This window comes from Chiloscyllium plagiosum, chromosome 19, assembly GCF_004010195.1.
Source record: "Chiloscyllium plagiosum isolate BGI_BamShark_2017 chromosome 19, ASM401019v2, whole genome shotgun sequence".
Taxonomy (NCBI): Eukaryota; Metazoa; Chordata; class Chondrichthyes; order Orectolobiformes; family Hemiscylliidae; genus Chiloscyllium; species Chiloscyllium plagiosum.
In genome coordinates, this window is record NC_057728.1 from 48,873,499 (window position 1) to 48,889,170 (window position 15,672).

The window sequence follows — 15,672 nt, forward strand, 5'->3', positions numbered from 1 at the left end:
AATAATAAATAGTTTCATTTATAAAAACGAGGGCTTATAAAATCTCCATGTTTACTCTGCGACATTTCTTAATTTATGAGAAGCAAGTTAAGGACAATGGTTCTGAGGATTTGACTTGAATTAAATGTTCTGGATCAATGGTGCTGGAAGAGCACAGCAGTTCAGGCAGCATCCAAGGAGCAGCGAAATCGACGTTTCGGGCAAAAGCCCTTCATTATTCCTGATGAAGGGCTTTGCCCGAAACGTCGATTTCGCTGCTTCTCGGATGCTGCGTGAACTGCTGTGCTTTTCTAGCACCACTAATCCAGAATCTGGTTTCCAGCATCTGCAGTCATTGTTTTTACCTCGTTGAATTAAATGTTGCCTGAACTTTGAAAAATCGAGTCATGTGTGACAGACCTGGCCGCATAATAGCATTTCAGTGGAGTGTGATTTATAGCCGACTGCTTTCAGGTTTGGCAAATATCTCTGACAAGAGCAGCACTTAGCTCTGTAGATAAGGAAGGGCGCTGACAATGTGTGCTGGATTCTTCCAGTGAAAGTGAACTTATATGGTCCTCACTGTAAGGTCACGTCCAACTCGCTCTGCAGCCGACACAGTGCAGTTATCAGGAAACCTCTCGGTGAGTTCCAACCATTTTAAAAAGCCAGGGGAACCTTTTCTTCCCCACTTTGCAAAGCTCAGGAGCAGGGGGAGCATTCTGCAGTTTGAAGGAACATGCAGCGGGAATGGGCAACGCTCTGATGTCCGTCGTCGCTTTCTTCCCGTCGAAATCGTGCCAGAAACTCGTCCTGGGCGGCGACATCGAGGAGATGCCGCCGGACAAAATGCTGGACTTGAGCGGGAGGCACCTGAGGAGGTTCCCGGTGCAGGCCTGCGCCTTCACGCAGCTCCTGAAGTTGTACCTCAGCAACAACAACCTGAGCAGCCTGCCCGCCGAGCTGCAGCTGCTGGGCCGCCTGCAGATCCTGGCGCTGGACTTCAACCGGTTCCGGGAGCTCCCCGTGGCGGTGTGCCGCCTCCGTCAGCTCTCCATCCTGTACCTGGGCAACAACAGCCTGTGTGACCTGCCGGCCGAGCTCAGCGCGCTCGCCGACCTCAAGACGCTGTGGATCGAGTGCAACTGCTTCGAGCGCGTGCCGCAGGTGGTCGCCGAGTTCCGGCAGCTGCGGGTCCTCCACGCCGGCTGCAACCAGCTGGGGGAGCTGCCGCGGGAGTTGCGGCGGCTCCGGCAGCTGCAGAGCATCTGGTTGCCGGGCAACCAGCTCGGCGACTTCCCGCCGGTCCTGCTGGAGATGGAGAGCCTGGAGGTGATCGACGTGGACCGCAACAAGATCAGGTGCTTCCCCAGCCTGGCGCACATGAAGAACCTAAAGCTGGTGATGTACGACCACAACCCGTGCAAGAACGCCCCCAGGGTGGCGCAGGAGGTCAGGAGGGTGGGGCGCTGGGCTGACTACCGCCCCGAGGACCACATTAAGTCACCGGCGGAGGTCGCGCCCGAGCAAGTGGGAGAGAGCAGGGACGTTGAAGCAGCAGCGAAGGCTGGACAAAACCAGGAGTTCGCTTAAAGAAAAGGTGTAAAGTCCTTCAGACAATTTTAAACCCCAATGTCACACGTGAGAAATGTAATTTTCAGGCTTCCAGTTTCGCTTTAAAATATGCAGAAAGTACTAAAACATTGATTTGTTTTCTTCTGAGGAACGTCAACGGAATGGGACACTGATATCCACCCCCACCCCCAGGACTCCATTACAAGTAGCAATAATTAAGCAAGGGAGGGCTCTTGGGCCCAGTGATAGTGACCCTATCTCTGAGCCCGGAGGCTCCCAAATTCAAATCTCAGCTGCTGCAGAGGTCCGTGGAGTCACACAGCACAGCAACACAGCCTTCGGTCCAACCTATCGATGCCGAACATAATCCCAAACTAACCAAGCCCCACCTGCCTGCTCCTGGCCCACAAACCTTTCCTATTCATGTACTTATCCAAATGTCTTATAATTGTACCCCCATTCACCACTTCCTGAGGACGTGCATTGCTCAGGCGAGCCACCCTCTGAACAGGTTGATTTGAAAAATGCCTAAAGCTAGACAATGCAGCAAATACTCATCAGGTTATGTAGCAACTGTGAAGGGAAGAACAGAGTTAGTGATATTAGAAATTTAAAACAATTTCAAGTACAAAGTGGGAGGGGTTTGGAACATAACACTTAAAGGGGAATTAAATGCAAAAAGAATTGCAAAGGAAGTAAAATGAATGGTAATAGGATACTCAAAAAAGAAACCTAGGATTGATATCAAAGGTGAGAACAGTCAGAGCAGAATAATCACCAGTTACTGTTCTATTTTATTAAGCAAGGGTATCAAGGCAGGCATATGGAGTTAGGTCAGATTAGCCATTTTCTTATTGATGGCCTACTTCTGTTCCCATGTTCCTAAGTAGTGTTGAACTCCATGTTGAGTCTGAAAGACCGTAAAACATATTGCCAAAAGATAAAGTTCTGTACCTCAAGTTTCTGTTGAATTTCATTGGAAGTTTAAGAGGTAGTAATGTTAGACTAAAGTGAAGAGTTGAAATAGCAGGGATAGGAAACTTAGAGCAATTAGTTTATGAGCTAAATGGAAGTATTCTGCAAAGCAGTTCTCCAGTGTGCATTTGGTCTCCCTCACATATAGCGCCACAGCGTAAGCAATCTGATCTTAGCCCTCAGAACTGATTTTCTGTGTTGGCTTTCACCTTATTTGGTGTCTTCTCATCTACATTTGTGACTATTGCTTGAAACGTTTTAAATCTCTTTGCCTTTTCTGGTTCTGATGAAAGAGCATTAGATTATTTGCCTTAACTAGAGTTAACAGTAATCTCTCTACAAATGTTACCCAGTCTGCTGGTAGTTGAAACATTCTGTTTTTATGACAAATTTGAAACATCTACAGTATTTTGCTTTTGTAATTTAATCTTTCATCTCATTTTTATATTATAAATAATGGGTTCTGTGGTGCAGGGCTGTACATTCATCACCAAAATCTATGATCAAAAGATGAAGAACACTAAAGGCCCCTAGGCAGAACACAAGATTTGGAGAAAGATATGGTGGTAAAAGGAATAACACAAACTGTAGAATTAATAAACTATGTCCCACATGCATTTTGATGTGGAAAACAAACCTTAGAAGCTAACAATTGGGAAACAACATTACTGGTCTTTATGGGCATACCAGAATGAGTGTTTTCACAATCAGATCAAAAATGTCATGAAAAATTGCAAAAATAATATTTGTCATTCTAAGTCTCCAGATATCAAAAGCACCTCAAGAAAATAACAGCCCCTGGGGGAATCGTATGCCTCCCAGAATACAGCCATTGCTTTGTTTTATATGGTTGCTTCTGACAGTATACTTGGCTTTGGAAATTAGGACTATGACGTGAAAAGAGCATTACTGTGCATCTAACCTTCTGTCTATCTGGTCTACGAACAAATCACTTCAGCACTTCATAGTCTAAGTGAATATGATTTAATTCCACAGCACCGATACTATTTGATCACAAGAATTCAGAATTTCATTTTAGTATGATAGCACTAGGGAGACAAAAAGAAAGCCTTTGCAGTGTCAACCATGTCTCTACTAACAATATTTCAGCAATTATGCAATCAAAAAGTGATGGCTGCCATGCCTTGCTGCATTAATCTGGGAGCAAAGTGCAGATCACTTTTAATTTATGCATCAAACAATACCTGGCATTCTTATTTTTTAAGAATTTAGAATGCAAGGCCACTATTTGGAAGTGCTTTTTCTGACCTCAGTGCCATAGGCTATGTATTGCAATATTGGAGAAATCCTTGTTAAAAAAGAAAGAACCATGGGTTCAATGCATCAAAATTTTCCAAATATCTTTTCTCGAGTAACTCCTAAGAAAATGTTTTTGTGATATGGTGATGTCTAGTTCTCCACAGGGCACTATCATGCGATTTAGGATTTTTGGAATGACTTGACAATTCATCTCTAACACATGAAGGAATCACAGTTTCTGAGCAACAGACCCATTCTCAAATCCCAGATATTCAGTTGCTCCATTGTCAAAGTAACTGCACCGAAACAGTGATTGATCACCATCTAGAGCCTATTTAATTAAGAAGCATTTCTATAAAGGTCAATATGCTATCCTCTTGGTCCCAGTGTGCCAAAAACCGTGGTGCAACATTGGCACCAAAGGCACAGTGTAAATGACAGCATTAAACTGCAGTGCAGATCTTATTTTAAATGATCTCTCCTTGATATTTCAAGTATTAACATCGCCCTTACTCTTGATGGACAAGATATTTTACAACGATGTATTTTTTACAATTGTTTTTAAATTGATCTGACTTGATTGTACTGTCATGTGTGCTAAAGTACAAATGTACAAGTCCATGGTGCATTAAAGTTTCCTCTAAGATACATGTGTTTACATTTCATGAGATTTAAAGAAGGGTGCTTTGTCTGAACAATCATGTTCATGTGGCAATTGCTGTATAACTTGGTGAATTTCCAGTCCTTGGTTTTGTTTGTGATGACTTGCTTTACTGTCAATATATTTTGCATCACAATAATATTTATGGTGACCTTTTGTATATCACTGTAATGCATTGAGGAAAGTATGCTATCAGTGAGAGCCTTCAAAAAGCCTTCTCTTTTGTCTCCTTCACTCATAGCTTCTGTGGACTTTAGGGTTAATGAGGATCTGTGATGTTTTTTCCTTTCTCACACTCCATTGTAGAATCCTAATTCTGTACTTTTAAATTGAAAAATACATTTGGAACAATAAATCATTTTAGATGAACACTAGCTTTCCTGAAGGTTCATTCAGTAAAGTCGACTTAATATATTAAGTCATACAGATCAGAAAGACTTTTAACTTAATTGCTGGTCAGTACCACACACATTAATGTCTTCAAGTGGTTTCTGTTGGTCAACACAAACAAATGCGCCAAGTTTTGTTATATATAGTATATATGCTGGGTGAAACAGAATTAGATCATTTAGGATGCTTTCTCCCATCACAGAATTGTGATCAACTCTGATAAACCTCCACCCCCTTCTTCAGCCCAAAGACCAAATAATAAAAACATTTACATTCAAGGAAGTTTTAAAGACTTATAATTTGTGCCAAATTTGTGATTAAAAACCATACTTCAACATATTTCAATGCTTCTGAGGGTTAAGGGATGGGGAATAAATATGGCACATTGTTAACAAACATTTACTTAAACATAGTACTAAACCAACAAGATTTTTTGATTCTTACCAAATTCAGATTAAGCATTGATCAAGAGGACATAAAAATAATAATTTCAATCATGGTTCATAAATTAATATTCAGTTTTATGTTGTCCCTCACTACCTGAGAGTTGTTCATTGGCTTTTTTAAAACAATACCGTAATTGGTAATTTATCAACAGTGAATGCAAGTCATGAGGAGAGAATGCAAAACACCAGTCATGTCACAAATTTGATTGAGTTTTTTGAAGTAACAAAGAGAATTGATGAGGGCACAGTGGTGGACGTGATCTATATGGACTTCAGTAAGGCATTTGACAAGGTCCCCCATGGGAGACTGGTTAGAAAGATTAGATCTCATGGAACACAGGGAGAACTAGCCGTTTGGATACAGAACTGGCTCAAAGAGGAGGGTGGTGGTGGAGAGTTGTTTTTCAGACTGGAGGCCTGCGATCATAAAAGTTGGTGCTGGGTCCACTACTTTTTGTCATGATTTGAATGGGAGCATAAGAGATTTAGTTAGTAAGTTTGCAGATGACACCAAATTGGAGGTGTAGTGGATAGTCAAGAAGGTTACCTTAGATTACAGTGGGATCTTGATCAGATGGGCCAATGGGCTAAGTGGCAGATGGAAGTTTAATTTAGATAAATGTGAGATGCTGCATTTTGGGAAAGCAAATCTTAGCAGGACTTATACACTTAAATGGTAAGGTCCTAGGGAGTGTTGCTGAACAAAGAGACCTTGGAGTGCAGGTTCTTAGTTCCTTGAAAATAGTAGCAGGTAGATAGGATAGTGAAGGTATTTAGTATGCTTTCCTTTATTGGTCAGAGTATTGAATACAGGAGCTGGGAGGTCATGTTGCAGCTGTACAGGACATTGGTTAGGTCACTTTTGGAATATTGCGTGCAATTCTGGTCTCCTTTCTATCAGAAGGATGTTGTGAAACTTGAAAGGGTTCAGAAAATATCTACAAGGATGTTGCCAGGGTTGGAGGAATTGAGCTAAAGGGAGAGGTTGGAAAGGCTGGGGCTGTTTTCCCTGGATCTTCAGAGGCTGAGGGGTGATCTTATAGAAGTTTATAAAATCATGAGGGGCATGGATGGGATAAATAGTCAAAGTGTCTTCCCTGGGGTGGAAGGAGTCCAGAACTAGAGGGCATAGGTTTAGGGTGAGAGGGGAAAGATACAAATGAGATCCAAGGGGCAACCTTTTCTTGCAGAGGGTGATATGTGTATGGAATGAGCTGCCAAAGGGAGTGGTGGAGGCTAGTACAATTGCAACATTTAAAAGGCATCTGGATTGGTCTATGAATAGGAAGGGTTTGGAGGGATATGGGCTGGGTGCTGGCAAGGTGGGATTAGATTGGGTTGGGATATCTGGTTGGCATGGACGAGTTGGACTGAAGGGTCTGTTTCTGTGCTGTACATCTCTATGACTCTCTCTCACTTTTGGCACTTCACAGGTCTTGGCAACCCACGTACCGGTTGTCTACATACCTGTCATGAATGCTTCGAGCTGGACTTGAAAGAGAAAAATTGCTCATTATGGCTTCAACAACAATGTTACTTTGAAACGTGCATATTTTTGCTATTTGAAGGTATAATCAAATGAACTTTTCAAAAACAACATTCAACTCAACCATTAGCCTCAGCATAGCCAGGCTATAAATGGAACAGTGGAAACGTGGTAAAAACACCTCATACCAATCTGTCAAGATATGCTTAAATGAAGATAAAAACAAGGTCACCTAGATTCTGAGCTTCCAAATGTAATCTTTAGAACACCAAACATTACTCACCCTCTGTCAGCAGACTTATTTCCTTATATAGAAATTGCTTATTACAAGCTTGGAAGTAGCTTGTATACAACAAATGATTTCATTCACACTCAGCATATGATTGTATTTTCATAATGCCGACAAATCAAAACTCTTGAAACTAAACTTCCTGTCACAAACTTTTGATTTTGTGGGCATTCAAGCAAAAAAGTCAATTTTGAGAGTTAGCCCAATGATTAATATACTCTGATATATACAAAATACAATGTGTTTTACCCCTTTTTAAAAAAAATTGTACAAGTAGTCAGCTTTGTCAAACAATGTTAAATATTTTCACGTCCTATTTATATCATGGCTTGAAGACTGGAATACTTCCAAATTCCTTATCGCTATACTTCAGAATTGACAGTACTAATGTTGATTATTCCAGACAAAAATTCTGTGGTCTGCACAATTTGTTAGATCGGAATAAAATTCAAATTGAAGATGGACTCATAGCAAAAAGCTATGATAACATAACGTATGTACGTTATTAGTAAACATTTGAAATAACCTACTTTTATAAAGTCTGCATCAAGGCACTGTCACACCATATGTTCAATTTCCTTTTAAACTAAATAGCTTCTCAAAGCTTTAGCTCAATGCATCGGTGATGTGATTGTCAAGATTCTGCCTTTTCAATTAGCTTTTGATGAGAAGTATACAAACTGACTCCAAATTTAAAATGTATAGAACACTAGTTGCTGTGCTTTCAGGAAGATATTATTAACTTGGAGAGGATACAGAAAAGATGGACAAGGATGTTACCAGGTCTGGTGGGTTTGGATTACAATGAGGGGCTGGATAGGCTAGGGATTTTTTCACTCGAGCATGGAAGGTTGAGGGGTAACCTCATTGAGGTTCATAAAATCATCAGCATAGATATGGTGAATGAGTTGCCAGAGGAAGTGGTTGACACTGGTACAATTGCAATATTTAAAATGTATTTGGATTGGTATATAAATAGGAAGGGATATGGGCCAAGTGCTGGCAAATGGGACTAGATCAGGTTGGGATATCTGGTCGGTGTGTACAAATTGGACCAAAGGGTCTTCTCTATAACAATGCCAGAAAACAAGACAAATCAGCATTTAAATCTAAATATTTTCCAGATTAGACACAGGTTAGATTAGTAAGGGGACAAAAAGTAAACAGAGACAACAGGAGGTAAGTTAGAATTTGAAAAGTGGATATTAGCACAAGGAAAATTAAAGAACATTTTAAAAACAGTTCCAGTTTAATATTAATCAGTATTGCTCATGGTTGAGAGAAAGAACTGTCATGATTCTGGATGGGAGGGAAAGGCATAATGAAAGCATAGGAAATAGAACAGTCTTGTCAACCACAGTGGAGGTTAAGGTATAGGTAGAAGATCAGGTGGAAACACTGATTTGGGATGTGGCAACATCAGAGAAACTGAGAGAAACAAACAAATTTCTTATAGGAAGCAAGGTGCCTGAGGGTTTACGGCAGATAATGGTTGATTGTCTACATTCCTGGGGATAGGCAGAGATGTGATGGAAAAGTCAGCAGCAGATCAAACAGGGAAGGGTGGAGATTGGAAGTGGATTTAAATGTTTCTGTTTAGGCCAAGAGCAGGAAAATTACACCAGTACATTTATTAATGCACTGTGTAAGGAACAATGTATATGCCTATTTTGTATGTTTTTCTGTTTGGCAGGCTGTGGGGAGACAGCATGATGTTAGGTTGATTTTTCAAGAAATGTTCTTGAGCTTGGTATTAGAAGTCTTGATACCAATTTGGATACGTGCACATTTAATCAAATTTCAAAATCCTTGAAATGATGGGACTTAGTACTTTAGTGCATTCAAAACAGTGGTAGGAAAAAAAAGTTGCCCAATGACAGGGGTCCCAGGACACTAGTGCTTGTTCATGCTTGTAATGGAGGCAGGCAGTTTATACTATCTAGTAAGAAATCATACAAGACTGCTGAGGAACTCACTTCAGGGAAATTAACATGTTTGCAGTTTGTTTTAGTGTCTCAGCAAGAGATACCAACTGAAGAAAGACCATCTAAATGAATACACAGAAATTTTCTTGAAGGAAACTGATTGCAACTGCCAACCTGAGCAAGAAGCCTTCGTGTGAGTTTGTTCATTTGTAGCAACTAAATGTCCCATTTCTGCCTTAATAGACACTAACATTTCCCAATGACTCATTCTGTGATAGACTGAATATTAAATATAAATAGTTTTCTCCTTGAATTTGTATCGTGAAATATGTGCGCAAAACAAAATGTCTTTTATCAGCAATACTCAAATACAATTTACCCTTTGGAATGATCCTGATTTTAGCACTGAATTGCCAATCTGCTGAAATTCTTAATTTCTATTTAGTGCCAGTTATTACCTTTTGGAACAAAACTTAACTACCAGACTTTGGATCCTATCATTGATTTATTCATTGTTGTGGTTCTGTTCGCAGAGCTGGGAATTTGTGTTGCAGACGTTTCGTCCCCTGTCTAAGTGACATCCTCAGTGCTTGGGAGCCTCCTGTGAAGCGCTTCTGTGGTGCTTCCTCCGGCATTTATAGTGGTTTGTCTCTGCCGCTTCCGGTTGTCAGTTCCAGCTGTCCGCTGCAGTGGCCGGTATATTAGGTCCAGGTCGATGTGTTTGTTGATCGACCTGGACCCAATATACCAGCCACTGCAGCGGACAGCTGGAACTGACAACCGGTAGTGGCAGAGACAAACCACTATAAATGCTGGAGGAAACAACACAGAAGCGCTTCACAGCAAGCTCCCAAGCACTGAGGATGTCACTTAGACAGGGGACAAAACGTCTGCAACACAAATTCCCAGCTCGGCGAACAGAACCACAACAACGAGCACCCGAGCTACAAATCTTCTCACCAACACTGATTTACTCAATACTAGATTCCTGATTTTTTTGTAGCAATCCTTCAATAGCTACATGGAATATGCAAACATATCACACATTCAACATCAACCACTGCTTCTTCTATAATCAGTGATTCCCATGTATAAAATTAGAATGTCTTTATCTTTGACACTTTCTGCTAACTTCAAAGATTGATGGAAATCTGTAAGCAGTTTTCTCTCTACTTCATAAGAACCTACATGTGTGCAAAGGCTTTTTTCTTTTGGATTGTGGATTCGACTGACCAATTGTTGTGGACTCGGCTTTTGGGTGGGGGGCAGGCGGGCCAGCAGACATTGGTTACAACTATGTGCATGGACACAGGGGAAGAGACATCCAACTTGTAGAGGAGAAAGCACCTAAAATCTCTCTCCTCCTGTGTGAAGAAACAGGAAATCTTCCTACGAACTACTCTTCGCAATTTGCTGCTGAAAAGGAGAAAAATAATTTATAGGGCAAATCCTTTACCCATGAAAGCACCAAAAAAAAATCAACTTGTGTGGTCTGGATCAGCAGTACTGAACTACTTCTCTCTAACATTTATCTTTTCCCACCCTTTATCCTTGTCCACGGCTCTTTGTATGTGTATGACTGCATATGGCAATTTTTAAAAGGGATAGTTTGAGCTCTACGCTAGCTATTCTTTTTCCCATTGATTAGAAACTATTTGATTACATAATGATTTGTGTTAATGATTAAAAACCTGGTCTGCATTTTATTTTAACCTGAATTGGAGTCAGGTAAAATTAAATGATTCGTGATTTAAATAAATTTTCACAGTTGTGACAAATCTGTGAAAAATGGGGTTTGATTTTCAGCACACTGCCCAAATGAACTGTGACAATGGTTCGTTACTCTTGCAGGAAAATATAAATAGATGCTTCAAAATTTGAATTAGAAAAGCATTAGAACTTGTGACGACAAAACTTTAATGTATGACACTCTGAATACAGCCTCATCTACAAGAGTAAAGGAAAGATTAGTCAAATGGAACCAAGGCATTTACTTAAACGTACTGAAACTTTATAAATACAAAACTTCTATTTTAGTTCTACTGGATGATGTCTCGTGTTCACTGCTGACATGAGTCCAAATGTTCTCCTTATTCATGTTCATAACTTAGCAAGGATGTTGATCAGGTACACGTTTCCTGAAAGGGAGATAGTCTGCATTACTAATAGTCATTATATTGAAGTAGATTCGGTTAGTAATGTTACTATATAGCATAGGTGCAGAAAGCGAGCAAAGATGTAAACAACATATAGGACTTTTTATTGACAAATTGAACTTTACAGATTAGAGCACATGGAACCTTTAGTGGCCATAGAGGCACACAAAAAATTAAGTCCTACTTATGAAGTGTTCCTTTTTTAAAGATCAGATCATGTGTACATAGGCATTATTTTCATCTAAACATTTTATTTAATTATTTTGAGTCAATGTCTGGCATGAAAAAAGCTTTACCTTGGAGCTGCCTTAATAATATCATCCACTCGAAGGATCATTTCAGATGCCTCTGCTGCACTCAACAGAACTTGTCTCTTCACTTGGAAACTCTCTGTAATACCCATTGCTGCCATGTCTCCAATGGTGCCATTTGTCATGTCTAAAAATAGAAAATGCAGAGTTTAACTTAACGTAGAAAATAACTAAATAATACCCTGGACTCATTTAAAATGCACTATTTCAACCAAACAAAGTGCTCTGCTGGATTTCTTACCCAATCCATATGTTGTTTGCCCTTCACTATGAGCAGCTCGTAACTGAGCCACTAAATCTGCACTATCATACCCAGCATTATCAGCTATGATGGTAGGAAGCTGCGGAGAAAGAAAATAAATGCACCATATAAATTAATTGTTGCAATTTAATTTTTTTTTACAGTATAAAGATTAGGAATAGATTTGCTTCTTTCACACAATTTGCAGGATTTATGATCATTGTGGATAAATAATCAAAATCCAACAAGAGGCTGTGCAGTTTCTACCAAAGCATGGTCTAGCATTACATTCAAGAACCATTCAGCTTGACAGGAGTGTGCTAACAGCAAGTGATGAAATGCTTTTCAAGTATAACAGCTAGTCTTGAATGCTAACTAGCATATGAACTGGAAAGAACATGCATAGTGAATAGTGCTATAATCTGAAATCATTTATTTATCAGAGAGAAGTTAAAAATTTGATCACAATTACTCAATGATGCGTAGAATAGCTTCCCTGCAATTAATTTTCATTGATAGACGCATTCTAGGTTTATCTAGAAACTGTAATTGGAACTTAATGTTACGCATATAAATTAACAAAAACACTTAACATCTATATGTTCTTAGAGTAGACACACAAACTATGAAAGAAAGTGGAATTCCAGTTTGAATCGCTGTATTAAATTTCAGCCATATGAATCAATCATGGGTATATAATATGGATGGAATGAAGCTGCTACACATTCTTTTCTTGTTGTATAGCAGCAAATGCAGGAAAATCTTTAGCATGGATTTGAGATCAAATGCTGTAAACCTCATTTCTGCACAAGCAAAATCTTTCATACAACATAACTTACAGACAAATGATTCTGGAAAATTTGTTAGTTTTAGAAATTTGCATTAGGCTGTCAAGTAACCAAAATGGATGACTGCAACTATGATTAACTGCTGAAAGTATTAGTAATTCTGAGCAATCCCCAGAAATACCCATAACATATTTTAGTAAAAGATACAATTAAACATTAATCATCAAAGCTTAAACAAACAGTAAACGACAAAACTAGGTAACTATCACTTACAAAATTATTTTTTATTTATATAGTTATGTGCACAGATTAAATCTGGTAATTAAAGTGAGGAGTGAAGGTGGCTAGTTGAAAGAGTAGGAAGGAGAAAGCAAAATGCAACGCTGTAATGAAACTTACCATTGCTAGTGCTTTAGCGAATGACTCCATTGCTACAGCTTCTTTGCCTGGTGTTCTGACAGCAAGTTCAGACACAGCTTGTGCCATTAACATCTCTGAACAGCCTGGGAAAGATTAGGAATTATGAAAACGTAATCATTGCGCTGTGCAACAGAAAATCTGGAACAATAATTGCATTATAACAAACAAGCGAGCACCGTTCCTCCTCAGAGTGCTTCTGATTTTATACAAACTTGAAGAATCAGATGTAATACACACCAAGAATGATCAGTTCCATCACGGCTGTTTGTCATTAAATTATTCTAAAGAATATCAATTGGAAACCAGCTTTGTCTTGATGTTAAACACACAACCACCTTGATGCTGGCTCACACCTTTTTGCTGTGGCATCTTCTGTACACGAAAATTGCCATCCTGGCAAGTTGCAACACCAACTTTGCATTCAATTTAAGTTTTCCATTAATTTAGAACTGACCATCAACCCAAATGTATGGTTAGAATAAAGCTAAGCAGAGAAAACTTACATTTATATCACTTTCTCCTATCACTGCACTGGCACATGATTGTAAGCAAACCTGTTGACTTTATAATTGTACATCCATCGCCCCTTGCTTGCTCCAGTTGCTGTTGTACATGCAATCCAAATAAATTTAAAGGGATAGGAAGGTTAGAAGGGATTTGAGGTATCATGTCCCCCATAGAGAACATGGAGTATTTCTGGAACACTGAACACTTGAAACATTATGGGAGACAAGGCTATGTGCCAGGTGATGGATAATGGAACCAAAGTAGGTATGTGCTTAATGACCGGCACAGACACAACGGGCCAAAGAGCTCTTGCAATTTTGTATTACTGACTTTAAAAACAATTCCACTTTCGATGTATGGCTGCATCAATGCAGTCACAGTACCTGCAATATCACTGCCAATGTTCTGCAGGTAGGTGCCTATATCAAAGAATAATTAAACTGAATTGCAATGAACAAAAGTTGTTTAAAACATTTGATAAATTTTTACATCTACGGAAATCCCAAAATACTTCACAAATAATGGATTACTTTTGAAATGCACTGGCATACACAACAACCAATTTGCACAAACTATTTGAGGTAAAATGTTGACCAAAACAAAGGCTTGCTAAGAAAGTTGACACTTAAGTGTTCAAGACCAAGACAAATTTGATAAGCAACCAGGAGTTGATCTGGAATAAGATATGGAAGATGTGGAGATTTTGATGGAATGAATTTTTACCACAGTAGAAGAATGGAGGCCTGCCAAATGTCTAAGGGAATAATCAAGCCTTTAGTGACCATTTGGAAATGGTGGCAAGAGTGGTAATGTAATTTGGCTAGTAGCCCAAAACCCCAGGTTAATGTCTGGCAAAATAGGGTTGACACCAATTGTGGCAGATGGTGAAATCTGAATTCAATTTTTAAAAAAACCTGGAATTAAGTTGGTCTAACAATGCCCATATAACCAGTGCTGAGTGCCGTAAAAGCTCCTCCAGTTCACTAAATGTCATTTAGAGAAGGAAATCTGACATCCTTTTGTGCTGGCCTGTGTGACTCCAGATCTAAAATATGGTTCACTTTGAACTTCCTTCTTGGGTATTAATTGCTGGACTAGCCAGTAATGCATGCATCCAATGAACGCATGAAAACAGATCTGTAGCCAGTGATGTGAGGGGAGCACGTCTTGTTACAGAAGCTAATCAAGTACATTTTTCAAATTAATAAGAAAGATTGCAGGGATGTAACAGATCAATATAAAGCACTACAGAGTAGTGGTAAATCACAATTGTTGCTTTAGGGGCAATTTAGACATTGGAGTAATTAGCAAACCCTCAAAAAAGGTTTTTAAAAAACATACCTCCACCATAAACAGTTCTAGTTTCTTTCACTGTCTGAGCAAGTACACAGAGGGCATCATGCAAAGATCGTTCAGCCTCATCTAGAATCTGCTGAGTTGCTCCTCGAAGAACAATAGTACATGCTTCACCTTTAGAGTGAGAGTGGAAAGACATAGCAAGTGAGCTACACAAATATTATAATCAATAGGCATTATAAAATTTAACTTTGCCAAGAATTCTGAAAGAAAAAGTGTTGTTCTTATTCTTGAGCTATTGAATTTCTTAGTAAAATGAACAGTCACTTACCAAGCTCCACTCCAGAGAAACGAACTAGCTTATCCTCACCAATCATGACCTCTTCAATAAGTTTACAATGTCCCAGTTTAACCAATTCAGGATGGTCAAATGTTGAAGCAATTTCACCACCTGAAATCAGTCAGTTATTTCAATAAATGCATATCAAATTCCTAAATAAAATTTACATTCTCAATATTACAATAACTTAGTGTTTGAAAAATCTTGAAACTGGAGTCATAGAGATGTAGAGCACGGAAACAGACCCTTCAGTCCAACCCGTCCATGCCGACCAGATATCCCAACCCACTCTAGCCACATCTGCGAGCAACCGGCCCATATCCCTCCAAACCCTTCCTATTCATATACCCATCCAAATGCCTCTTAAACACTGCAACTGTACCAGCCTCCATCACTTCCTCTGGTAGCTCATTCCATAAAAGTACCACCCTCTGCGTGAAAAAGTTGCCCCTTAGGTCTCTTTTATATCTTTCCCCTCTCACCCTAAACCTATGCCCTCTAGTTCTGGACTCCCCGACCCCAGGGAAAAGACTTTGTCTATTTATCCTATCCATGCACCTCAATTTTGTAAACAACCTCTATAAGGTCACCCCTCAGCCTCCGACGCTCCAGGGAAAACAGCCCCAG

The 15,672-nt window shown here is 39.6% G+C and overlaps 2 protein-coding genes across 2 annotated transcripts in view; one reads left to right on the forward strand and one right to left on the reverse strand.

The window, feature by feature from the left end:
* Positions 1 to 716: 716 nt before the first annotated feature.
* On the forward strand, positions 717 to 2,463 carry lrrc10 (leucine rich repeat containing 10). Its single transcript, XM_043709771.1, has one exon. It carries the CDS (start codon positions 730 to 732, stop codon positions 1,570 to 1,572), a length of 843 nt encoding a protein of 280 aa, XP_043565706.1. The 5' UTR covers positions 717 to 729; the 3' UTR covers positions 1,573 to 2,463.
* Positions 2,464 to 10,886: 8,423 nt separating this feature from the next.
* The window catches only part of cct2 (chaperonin containing TCP1, subunit 2 (beta)), an 18,787-nt gene continuing 14,001 nt past the window's right edge, over positions 10,887 to 15,672 (reverse strand). The window contains exons 11-16 of the mRNA XM_043709772.1: positions 15,037 to 15,156; positions 14,751 to 14,879; positions 12,882 to 12,985; positions 11,695 to 11,794; positions 11,439 to 11,580; positions 10,887 to 11,124 (exon numbers count right to left, since the gene is read on the reverse strand). Coding sequence (XP_043565707.1) covers positions 11,094 to 11,124; positions 11,439 to 11,580; positions 11,695 to 11,794; positions 12,882 to 12,985; positions 14,751 to 14,879; positions 15,037 to 15,156 — 626 coding nt within the window. The 3' untranslated portion in view covers positions 10,887 to 11,093. The remainder of the gene's footprint in view (positions 11,125 to 11,438; positions 11,581 to 11,694; positions 11,795 to 12,881; positions 12,986 to 14,750; positions 14,880 to 15,036; positions 15,157 to 15,672) is intronic.